The 12,143-nt window shown below is 43.1% G+C and overlaps 2 protein-coding genes across 2 annotated transcripts; one reads left to right on the top strand and one right to left on the bottom strand.

The window, feature by feature from the left end:
* Nucleotides 1-888: 888 nt before the first annotated feature.
* On the bottom strand, nt 889-6,366 carry ccr10 (chemokine (C-C motif) receptor 10). The gene is made up of 2 exons (XM_053414222.1): nt 6,249-6,366; nt 889-2,604 (listed from the first exon to the last, which is right to left on the bottom strand). The coding sequence occupies exons 1-2, from the start codon at nt 6,271-6,273 to the stop codon at nt 1,475-1,477; spliced, it is 1,155 nt and encodes a 384-aa protein (XP_053270197.1). The 5' UTR covers nt 6,274-6,366; the 3' UTR covers nt 889-1,474.
* Nucleotides 6,367-8,998: 2,632 nt separating this feature from the next.
* On the top strand, nt 8,999-11,710 carry LOC128427131 (receptor activity-modifying protein 3). Its single transcript, XM_053414229.1, has 5 exons — nt 8,999-9,156; nt 9,381-9,464; nt 10,220-10,312; nt 10,398-10,551; nt 11,363-11,710. Exons 1-5 carry the CDS (start codon nt 9,120-9,122, stop codon nt 11,607-11,609), a joined length of 615 nt encoding a protein of 204 aa, XP_053270204.1. The 5' UTR covers nt 8,999-9,119; the 3' UTR covers nt 11,610-11,710.
* The last annotated feature ends 433 nt before the right edge of the window (nt 11,711-12,143 follow it).

Below are 12,143 nucleotides of genomic sequence, written 5' to 3'. Positions count from 1 at the left end.
CACTGAGACAAACTGGAGGCTTCACTCCACCAGGGCAGAGGCAGGCGGAGGGAACCTGGGTCCTAAAGCCTCCAGGTTCAGGCTGCACCGTGTGTGGTGGGCGTGTCGATGAGGTTTCTAACATGTGACGTCATGTCCTGCCTCCTGCTGCTCTACAGGCTCCGCCCCTCGCCTGAATGTCCCCCACATGATCCTGTTGATGTGAAGGAGTCGGAACCGACAACCTGCTGCTTCACAAACACTGACTACACAACACGTCAGGACAACAGACGTGTTGTCTGTAACAATATGGCAGCTCCTTAAAGTGAAGCCCAACATCCTGACTGCCCCCTGGTGGCTGGCTGCAGTGTCAGTCATGTTAAAACAAACGAGCTCATCGACCTCTCACACCTTCACAGACTCACATCACCACAAACCCCAGTTGTGAGTTAACTGTGTGACTCACACAGTGTGTGAGTGGCTGAGCTGTTTGAAATGTGACTGGAAGCAGCGCTGGTTAATAAGTGATGAGTCACACTGAGACCTGGTCACGCCTGGTCACACCTGGTCACATGACCTGAGACCTGATGTCAGGTGATGAAGTGTGACTCATCAGCTGAGGAACTTTACACACTGTGTTCTACTGTCACTCGGTTTAAATAAAGGTAAATTAAATTAAGTTTGTTTCCTGCTGTTTATGTCACAACAATAAAAAAAACTTTCATCGGCTCATAAACTGTTGTTTTCTAGTTAACAGGGCGACACCTGGTGGTAAAAACATTACATTACAGCTCTCTGCACATTTTCCCTAAAATCTAAAAAGTTTCCTTCGACCAAGATGTAAAATGTAAAACGTGTTTCCTTCAAACAAATAAGGAGAATTATAAAATAACACTCAGAGGAGACATATCATGTTTATCTGCTTTTATTAGTAAAAAGGGAAGAAGCAAGAAACAGAAGCAAGAAAAAATATTCATCAAGACAAACAACATTTAATTCAACTTTTTTAACATTAGCCTACATAACTAAATTAAATGTGTGTGTGTGTGTGTGTGTGTGTGTGTGTGTGTGTGTGTGTGTGTGTTTGTGTGTGTGTAACCTGCATCCTCATTTCTACATTGTAATTTATATTTGATCATTTCATTTATTCAGGTCAAAGTTTGGGTTGAGATAGATGATGATGATGAAACACACACAAACACACACAAACACACACGCACACAGACACACACAAACGCACACACACGCACAGAATTAGATGATCAAACGTCTCCTGAACATGAAGCATGACTCGCTGCTGCCCCCTGCAGTATGAGAATACAGTTTCAGTTCTCGGTTCCTCTGGAATCATCTGAATCACCGTGAGGATGATGGTTTGTTTTCATCCTCCAGCTCTTTGTTCTTCACGTACTGTAACAACACTTCATGTTTCCTGCAGGTGATCATGTGACCGGTGCATCATGGACGTCGGCTGCTTCGTCTTCTTCACTGAACATCATTTGTTTCCTGGGAACAGGAACTTGGAGGGGGTCTCGTTGCTGGAGAAGCGTTCATGCGGCGCTGGGGAGGAAACCGAGGGCCTGGTGAGAGCAGGTGACGAGGGCGAGGTGGAGGTCACCGCCTTTGGCGCCACGGAGAGGCCACATAGGCATCCTGAGTCACGGACCAGCCTCAGCACGTCGCTGCGGAATCGAACGCCCACCAGAGCGTACAGCACGGGGTTCAGGCAGCAGCGGGCGTACGCCAAGGTGCAGGTGACGTACTCCAGCAGCAGGCTGCAGAACTGCCCCGCTATCTTCCGGGACAGCACCACGGTGTAGGGCAGCTGGAAGAGCAGGAACACCAGCACCAGCGCCACCATCAGCTTCAGGGTGCGCTGCCGGTGCCACTGGTTCCCTCGACGGAGCCGGTTCCCTTCCCACAGCACGCGGGCGATCAGCGAGTAGCACGTCACCATCACCAGGAGGGACACGCAGAAGACCACGATGATGGCTCCGTTGGTGGCCATCTTGACCTTCCCGCTCTTTTGCATGCCGCAGTAGTACTGCACCGAGTCTTCAGGGCTGAGCTCCGACACCCCGGAGAAGAGGATCTCAGGTAGACTGAGGAGAACGGCAACAACCCACACGCCCAGAGCCGCCATCTTCCCTCCTCTCAGGATCTGAGTGCGCAGCCGGAGCATCTCCTGCGCCCGAGCCACCACCAGGTAGCGGTCCACGCTGATGCAGGCCAGCAGCAGCAGGCCGCTGTAGGTGTTGACGGCGTAGCAGGCTCGCGTGGCCTTGCAGAGCGGCACGGAGAAGATCCAGCCGCGGTGAGTGTCCACCGCCTGCAGGGGGAGCGTGAGGAGCAGCAGGAGGTCGGCCAGCGCCAGGTGGAACAGGAACACGTCCGTCAGGGAGCGGAGCCGCAGCCGGCGGTAGAGGGCGAAGGTGGCGATGACCAGGCAGTTTCCCAGCATGCCCAGCAGGAAGATGAGGCCGAAGACGCAGGTCTGGAACATCTTGATGGTGGTCTCCGTGTCTCCAGCCTCGCACCAGTTCTCTGACGGGTCGTAGTAACTGGAGTTGTCACTGGAGTTCCAGAACGAGTCGTTCAAGAAGAGGTCGTCATAGTCGTCCATCCCTGGAGAGACACATCAACACCAGTTACAGTTTTTTCCTATCGTTTTCGGTCATGTACCCATACTATGGTCACTTTTCCCTATCACTTAACACAGTGGGCTTTAGAGACACACACCTCTGCATATCTGTTAACCTTTGGTGCAAAATGCACTACAACAACCACACCACAAACAATGCTGCCATAACTTAACACATGTTTCCTCTCAGAACACTATGACCTAAAAAACACTAACATCTTGAAGCATTGCCAATTGCATATATAAAATGTTGCTGTGTCCTCCAGTTTGGCCGAGATATCCTGTAGTGTTGCATTGAAAAAACGAGAAAAAACACAGACAAACACTTCTTTGGACTACAGTTATAAAGTTTGTAATATTACAGTATGACAATCCAAGCCAAGTATCTGCTGACAGTGTTCATCACCTCCACCTTCACCTCCACCTCCACCTTCACCTTCACCTCCACCTCCACCTTCACCTTCACCTCCACCTTCACCTCCACCTCCACCTCTTCCTCTTCCTCTGCCTCTTCCTCTGCCTCTGCCTCTGCCTCTTGCTCTTGCTCTTGCTGCATCCATTTTCCTATACCAACTACGTAAAGAATCCAAAGCAAATGCCAAAGAAGGCCCTTTTTCAACGAGGCACAAATTACATGTAAAACACCTGAGTAGGTCTTTAGCTGAGTAGGTCTTTAGCTGAAATGACCACCAGGTGTTTTGCATTGCAAAACTTATCCTCTGTGTTTTGTACAGATCATTGTATGTAGTGTTGCTTTTACGTAAAAAAAGTAATTCCATGCCAATTCACCAAGAACTATGGTGCACAGGGGGAAAAAAATCTAAATTACTGTAAAATAAAATAAATAAACTATAAACTAAATATTGTTTCTTATTCAAACATGTAACTTCATTCGTCTGTCCAAATGCAGCATCTTTCCATCTACAGTGATCTAAATTACTGATAAGTTAGGTTTTGAACAGAAAGTTCACTGTTTTGAACAGAGTAGCTAAACATTGGTAAAATATGCTGTAGTTCCACAGCGTTTTGCCGGTAGTGAACATTGACTGGGGCAGGTATCCATGAAATTTGGAAGAAGGCGTCATTGCCAGCATTTGTATCTTAGCATAGGGGCAAGTAACCACAGTTTGGTTCACATGGTCTACTGGTATGCTCACTGTGTGAAGTGTTTAGGGAATGTGAACATGGTTTAGGTAAATTGCCTAAAACGATAGGAAAAAACTGTAAACTGTAACATGTGTTTCTGCATCTCTATCAATATCATGATTCTTGGTTTCTGCTAAATTCTCACATTGAGACAAACGAGTGTGAGAATTGAACCTCAGGTGTAAATGAACCCAGCTTCAGCCTCCTCTTCCTCTTCCTCTTCCTCCTCTGACTCCTCTGACTCCTCTGACTCAGACGCTTGAGTCATTTCACTGCAGGTTGCGTGAGACTGGCATCAGGTCGTTGGCACGGGGGGGGGAACCGTGGGCAGAGTCGAGGTCCACAGATCAGTCAGAGTCGCGTGTCAACTGCCTTCATTATCAGTTCCCACATCTGTCAGATCAAATCCACTGGTCTCTGCCTGTCTCTGTGTGTCTCTGTGTGTCTCTGTGTCTCTGTGTGTCTCTGTCTGTCTCTGTGTGTGTCTGTGTGTCTCTGTCTGTCTCTGTGTGTCTCTGTGTGTCTCTGTGTGTCTCTGTGTGTGTCTGTGTGTCTCTGTGTGTCTCTGTCTGTCTCTGTGTGTCTCTGTGTGTGTCTGTGTGTCTCTGTGTGTCTCTGCTCAGGACTTTAAATTCACTCTTAACTTTGCATCTTCTCATTTCTCCTGATGCGACGGTGGAGGAGTTTCACCCGAAGGTAAGAGTGAGGACGAGGTTTAGTTGTGTTTGTTCCTTTTGTCTGTTTGTGTGTTTGTGTGTTTGTGAGAAAGATTTCACTAAATCAACTGAACAGGTTTTTTATGAAACGATGATGATTGTGAGTCGAGAAAGTTCGGTTTGGATCCAGGAAGTTTTCTCTCTCTTTAATATTCAGAGGTCGGATGTTTTATTTTTTAAATATTCATTGATTTCTGAGAGAATAATTTGTGGATCTTGATGAAAGAAATTAAATGTACTTAGACGACTGATATTCATGAGCTCTGAGCTACTTTTCTGATGATTGTTTGTAAAGTTTGTAAAGAGTCGGTTATAACTGGTTCTCAGAAGCAGGAACAGGACAAACAGCGAGACGTGACACCGACTGAAATACATTTTTAATGTCATTTATTTATTCTTTCAAATTTTTATTTTATACATTTTATACTATTTATTTTGGGATTCTATATGTTAAAATTGAAGAGTGTTTAAATGCAGATAAAAACGGCAAAAAAAAGTACGAGTTTTACCTTCGACCTAAATGAACGTGTTTTTCTAGCTTGAATTTAAAATAAGTTAAAAAGAGCTTTGACAAATAGATTCAACATAAAAAATACCATTTAATATATTTGTTGTTACTAGTAATATTAGAAACTTTAAATAATTTAATGCTTTTTTTTGTACAAATCATTTGTGAGATCTCGTTGCTTCAAATACTCCCGCACAAATTTGAATTTCACACAAACACAATATTTCTAGATCTGCAAAAGGTTTTATACACACACACGCAAAGAGTGTGAGGATCAATTAAATTGTGAAACATTTTTCACCAACACAAGATATTTTTTACCTTAATTAGCTCAAAGAGGATTCAGACTTTTTTTGCCGTTTTCAAGTTCAACGATCTTTTCTTTTATGTCTCAATTTATCCACAAACTTTTAGAAAAAACTTTTCACACGTCTGAGCCACGGATGTGAAGCGTTCATGACTCATCAAGTTAATTATAATTTCTAACTGTTACAGGTGACCACATCAACAACCTAAAGATTCTCATCTTAGACTCAGCTTGAGTCAAAATAAAAAATATATAAAATATATAATATATGTGTTTTTAAAATATAAATAAGATCTGATAAAAATGTAGAATGTGTTAAAAAAAAATTCAACTGCAAATTACAATACATTATCAGAAGACTCCCTGACAGAGTGTGTGCGTGTCTGTGTGTGCGTCCGTGTCTGTTTGTGTGTGTCTTTGCGTGTGTCTTTGTGTGTGGGTTTGAGATTCAACATAAACTACATCACATGTGACTTATTTAATTTAACAGTTTTATTTCCGACAGAATCTCTACAAAATATATTTGATTCCATTTTAAATCAACATTTACATTTTGCTGCAGTGAAACGAATCGGACGTAATAAATTTCTCGTCTCTGCACAAAATCACAATTTGACTCATCTGAAGGTTTTGATTTGATTCGTGAAGAACCACAAACATCAACTTTTCTCATTCAGCTGCCGACACTAAGAGCGCATGTCACTTTCTCTAATGCTCTAATATCTGAATATTAACTCACTCCTGTGTGTGCAAATGTAAAATTAACACTTTAAATCTTTAACGTGGGAATTAAATTTGTAGAAATTCTTTATCCATTGAAAAATGTCTCACATTTAAATTGTTCTTGTATTAATGTTGTTTCTTTTGCTGCATATGCATCCTAACACTTAATTACGCTTAATATCAAACAATAGACATTAAAGTTGAACCACAGACTGTCAGTGATCTTACCTGAGCTGTTTGAAGTGTCCCTCATGTCCTGAAGTCGTCCTCTTGTCTCTGAAGTCGAGATCTGAGGATCAGACTCTGAAAAACAAACCTTCACCAACTGCGTCCCATGAAGCAGCTCAGTGTGACCTCGCTGTGCCCCGTACCTGTGGGCACACACACACACACACACACACACACACACACACACACACCAGAAAGCAATTTGTGTATCTAATAAACTGTTTCATAGGATTCTTAATTAACGATCACGTTTTGATTCCACGTACGTTTGTTCCTTTTTAACAAGAGAAAGAAATCGGGGTCACGACCTCGAATCCAAATCAACCTGAAATCAAATCAAATGCTCAGAACCAGGATTTTATCACCTGGTTTATAAAAGGGCGGAAAAATAGAACAAATATATTTATTCATTAGTAAATATTGTTTCTTTTGATTGTGTTTCATTTGTGATTGTGTTGTGGTTTAGGCCTCGTCTGTGTTTGTGCAGTTGTTTCTTCGACCTGTAAATTTCCCCTGATTTGTGTTTTTATTCCGTCTCTTTATTGAAGCGTGGGATCTTTCCTATTGATTATTGATTTATGAGGTGAAACCGAGAGCAGTTGTTTAACAAGCGCACAGAAACCAAAACTCTTGTATTTCACTTCCTGTTCCATCTTGAAACTTCAAATTAAATTACACCTGTTGTTTATTCCCTGGACATCCCGCTGACAAAAAACCCCTCATACACACACACACAGACACACACACAGACACACACAAACACACACACACACACACACACAGACACACACAAACACACACACATACACACACACACACACACACACACACACACACACACACACACACACACACAGACAGACACACACACACACATTTGTTTCCCAGAACTGTTTGACCCTCCTCTTCCTCTGAACCCTCGTTGCTCTGCCACTCTCACAGTTCATACCATCTTGTTGACGATATCTCGCGTGTGGTATGTGTATGTGTGTGTGTGTGTGTGTGAGGTATGTGTGTGTGTGTGTGTGTGTGTGTGTGTGTGTGTCTGTGTGTGTTTAACCCCTGTGCGGCGGGCTCTGCTCAGTTAAATATGAAGAGCATCAAACCACAGTGACCTCGTGTTGCGCTCCAGATGTTGAGATATGCTCTGGTTGTTCTGAGCTGGTTGTGTTGATCCACTTTATGGTTTTCTCTCACCAGAGGAGTCGACCCTCCCTGTGTGTTTGTTCACGATGTGAAACTCGTGTCCGACTCTTCAACCCGAGCTCAGGCTCGACAGGCAGCGGCTCTTTGGCTTCTCCTTCTTTCTGTTTTCATCGATCTGTGTGTTCACCTCTGAATTTCACATTACGTTGTGACCTTGTTCATTGTGTTCGGAGCATTTAAACAACAGCTTGACTCGTCTTTACAGTATTTACATGATAATGGAGCAGAGAGGATGTGACAGTAATTTAAAGCGTTAATCATAAAAACTTCTGTGCTGTACAAAAACGGTTTCATGAGGTTGAACAAAGTTTGCAAACGACAGAAAGTAACAAGTTCACAATAGAAACTTCAGATGTGATTAACGGAATCTCAGGCACCAACGTTTTGCAGATAAATTGTCACTTGTTTTTATTCTATTGTGTGTCTGTCACGTTTTAATCATGTGCAGCAAAACTACAAAAGTGTGTGTGCTTGTGTGTGTGGGGTCTGTACAGGTTTTACTGATGTTGTGGGGACCGCACTCACATTATGAGGACTTTTCTTTGTGGGGACAAAAAAACAAGTACCCCCCATCACATTTAAAGATTCGGTTTAATTTAAGGTTTGTGCGTGCGTACCTGCGTGAGTGTGTGTGTGTACGTGTGTGTGTGTGTGTGTGTGTGTGTGTGTGTGTGCGTGCATGTGTGTGTGTGTTGAAATCAGACTCCAGCCTGTCAGTTTTGAACAGAGCTTTGTGAGATGTTGTTGTGTTTTTATCTTTCGTGCTGCACCAGCTTCCTGATTCCGGCTCCTGTGTGTGTGTGTGTGTCTGTGTGTGTGTCTGTGTGTGTGTCTGTGTGTGTGTTTCACTGCCCCCAAATGAAGGAGGAAATCCCTGAAAAGCGTTTTTACAGACTCAGGGGAGGAGCAGGAAACTGGGCCGTGCCCCCCGACATCCCTCCACCCATCCGTCAGCTCCACTGCAGGAGACGGGTGGTCATGTGGGCGGAGCCTCGAGGAGGAGCGAGGACGAATCAGATGGAATCATCTGAACGACTCTCTCTGTTCTGATCTAGTTTGAATCTGTTTGTATTTCATCGTGTTCGTCTGAGGCCTCGAGCTCATCGCTTCCTTCTTTAAGAAAAACTGCTGACTCATGTTTTATTTAACCTTTAAATAATGCTCGGCCATTTTTGCAGCTTTAAGAAAAAGTCACTGAATCGGGATCGTACATCTGTCGAGTATTTTCAGTGACAGATTAATAAACATTTGGTGAATGAATCTCTTCAAATTTGTTTCAAACGGATGAAGTGATTAAAATTTGGCGGTGAAAGGTCAAAGGTCACAATGACAAATCTGCCTTTAGGGAATCGTCAGGTTTTTAACAGTTACATCAATTAGATTTAGATTTAGATTTTCTCTTCACATGTACCGTCATGGTTCGATTCCCCTCCCTGCCACATCCTCTTTCCTACTGTTTATCTCTCAGGGACATCACACACACACCCACACACACACGCACGCACACACACACACACACACACGCACACACACACACACACACACACACACACCGAGCAGAGCCAGTCTAAAGAGGGCTGGGCTTCTTCCTCATGAACCCGCTCTGCTCGGAGTCGTCTCCTCAGGTCACACAGCGGCCTCGCAGGTTCCCCCCCGCCGTCCACCATGATGCTCTACCTGCTCCTTCCTCTTCTGATCGCAGGTACAAACCTGACTTCACCTTTTCATTTAGAGTTTTTAAAACATTGGTTTGAGTTGAACTCTTCTTCTGGGATTTCCTGTTGTTTTTGTCTTTTGTTTCCTGAATGTTTCCACGAGCGTCCATTGTTCTCCGAGTCGAGGAGCTGATGGAGGAAAAACCCAGACGGGACATTTCAGAGACGAGAGAGAGTCTCTGTTGAAATGTGTTGGAATCTGTGTTCACAGGTGTTAAATCACAAACTGCCAACGTGACGGTGGAAGAGCGGAGCGGAGCCGAGAGGAATCAAACCTTCACTGTCTCCGCCGACGGTAAAACGTCTAATTTTTCATCTCTCGTCTACAACTTTTCATCGTTCTGTGTTAATTCATCTCATTAACTCTCAGTTATTTGATTTATTAAATGTCAGATGATGTGAGACGTTGATGCTTCTGTTCGTCAGGAACAAGATTTGAATCTGTCGTCATTAGAGAAAATGTTTTAGAACAGATTCTGGAGTTTGAGCTGCTGTTGCTGTAAAAATGATTATTTAATCATATAATCATTTAACAAACTTGTTGCTTAGATGATTTTCAGTTAATCATATTAATAAGTATGTCTGCACTTAAGGATAATTTTCATTATTGCTCTTCTGAGTCAAGAGGGGACATATTAGAACATAATATATATATAATAGAAACTGAAATCTGTTATGTTTTGTTATAACTATAATTTGTAGGATTTGAACCCCTCTGTAATGTTTTATGCTCATTGTGCTGAAACAATGTTATTTTATTATCTAAAAACTTTATCAGGATTTTTCTGCAATTTTCTCCTTTTTGTAAAATCACATAAGATTGAATTAAAAAACCTACAAAGGAAACTACAAAGATTCAAAATTGCACAACAGAATTCACAGATTGGTGGAATTTGTGTTTATTCGTTATGATCAACAACTTTTCAATTAATCCCCAAATCCCCTCGGCTCCGGTCTCGTTCATCGGTCGTTTGTACGAATTCTCTTCTTATCGATTTAACTGATGATCATTTATTAGTCAGAAACATGAATATTTTTTTTTTCCTGCAGAAAACGTGACGTCCATTTTGACCCCAGAGGAGAAGAGTCTCATCGAGGAGGAGCTGGAAAATAAGAACCTGACGTTTATCACAGAGGAAAACGGTGAGGGACAGCGAACCTCTTCGTTTCCTTTGTGTAACTCGATGTGACACGTGTGTGTTGGTTCATGTGTGTTGTGTTTGTGCAGAGAAGTTCCAGGACCAGGACACGGCGTCTGCTCACAGACACTGTGATCACCCCCTGCTGGTTTACGCCAGTCACGCGTACTGTGGAGAACCGTTCCACAACGAGATGTTCAGCATCAGCTCAGAGGACTGGTGCCACCTGGAGCACGTCAGCAGGTACTACACGCAGATCCTCGGTGTTTGTTCACTTTGTTGCTAACTTTTAGCAACATGCATTTTTTGATTTACAGCTTTATTTCCTTGTTGTGCTTTAAAAACAATGTTTTACTGTTTGAATTGTCGTCCCACACAAAACAATAACTTTAGAACCACAGAAGTGTGAAGCTGTAGAACGCAGAGTGTGTGTGAATGTCTGTGGAAATGTCCGTCAGCGAGTCTGAGGCGGCCGGCCTCCGCCCTGCAGGGGAAACACAGGGGTCTGATTGGCTCTTCCTTTAGCTCATTTACCCCCCCCCCCCCCCCCCCCCGGTCCTGCTGTTTATGTTCCGAGAGGAAATGGTTAAACCTTGGACGCCTCAGTCCCAGTCACAGACAGACATGTTGCACTGATGGTCCAGTTTCAAAAGGGAGGAGCCCAGTTCCTCACAAAGTGAGGTGATTAAAATTTTCTTGTGAATTAAAAAGAAAACTTTCTTTCTTTGGTTTTTAACGTTGAGTAAAAGTTAAAGCTTCTAAAACATATGTAACGTGTGTTTCCTCTTGTTCAAACGAACATCAGTTTGAATTTCTTGATTTGTTATTTGTTCTTTAAAGAATATAAAACCGTCACCAGGTCAAATGAACTATTGGCAACACCGCCCCCATGTGAATTCCAGTGGTACTGCTCCGTTTTGTCAGTTTCGTGATCAAAAACTCAACAACACTCAGTTCACAATGATTAAAAAAACCACAATAAAGATTGAATTCGCTGTTTGAGACATTGGTGATGATGATTTCTCACTTGATAACTCTTCCTCGTCTGTTTCAGGCCGTACAGCGAACTCACGCGGTGTCTGGAGAAGCTGTCCAACTTGACCGACTGCTTCTATCCAAACCAGGACACTCAGGACTTCTTCATCTTCATCCACTCCCAGTACTTCCACAACTGCAGCAACGAGGAGCTGGTGTTTGAGGACGCGCCTCACTGGTTGGTGATGGTCCTCACGCTCATCCCAGTCAGCATCATCCCCGTCCTCGTCTACCTGGTGGTCTGGAAGAGCAAAGTCCAGGAGTGAGACGGGGACACGTCCACCTGACAGGGAATCTGCTGTGAGTTTTTTAACTGAACAGAAACAATTCAATGAAACTTTATTAAATAAACAGTTAATCTTTTAAAGTGTGGAAGAAGTTTTGGTCCCGTGAGACGTGGCGCTGTGCACGGAGGCGCTGGCGTGTGGAAACAGGAAACAGGAAGTGATGCCCGAACCCTCTATTGTCTAAAGTATATATGTGTTGGAGCTTTGAGATTTTCCATCGGTCCATTCATGCAGTTTATACAGACACTGCAGGTGTGAGTGAAATACACTGAAATATAGTGAATAATTGTGTTTAAAATAGAAATTAAGTCTAGAATATGTGTTGATTCCATGATATGCACAGAAATACACACATAAACTCAAATAGGTTTGAAGTATTAGGTTTTATAAAGCTTAAATTATGTGTTGAAAAGCCTCTTGTGATTCAGTTTAAAGTTTATTGCTTCATCGTCTCTTATTTTAAACCTTCGATATTTTTACAGGCACCAGAATGACTCATCAGAACTAGAAAAA

This window comes from Pleuronectes platessa, chromosome 21 (genome assembly GCF_947347685.1).
Source record: "Pleuronectes platessa chromosome 21, fPlePla1.1, whole genome shotgun sequence".
Taxonomy (NCBI): domain Eukaryota; kingdom Metazoa; phylum Chordata; class Actinopteri; order Pleuronectiformes; family Pleuronectidae; genus Pleuronectes; species Pleuronectes platessa.
The sequence above is the reverse complement of the archived record's forward strand: the minus strand, read 5'-3'. Positions and strand labels throughout refer to the sequence as shown.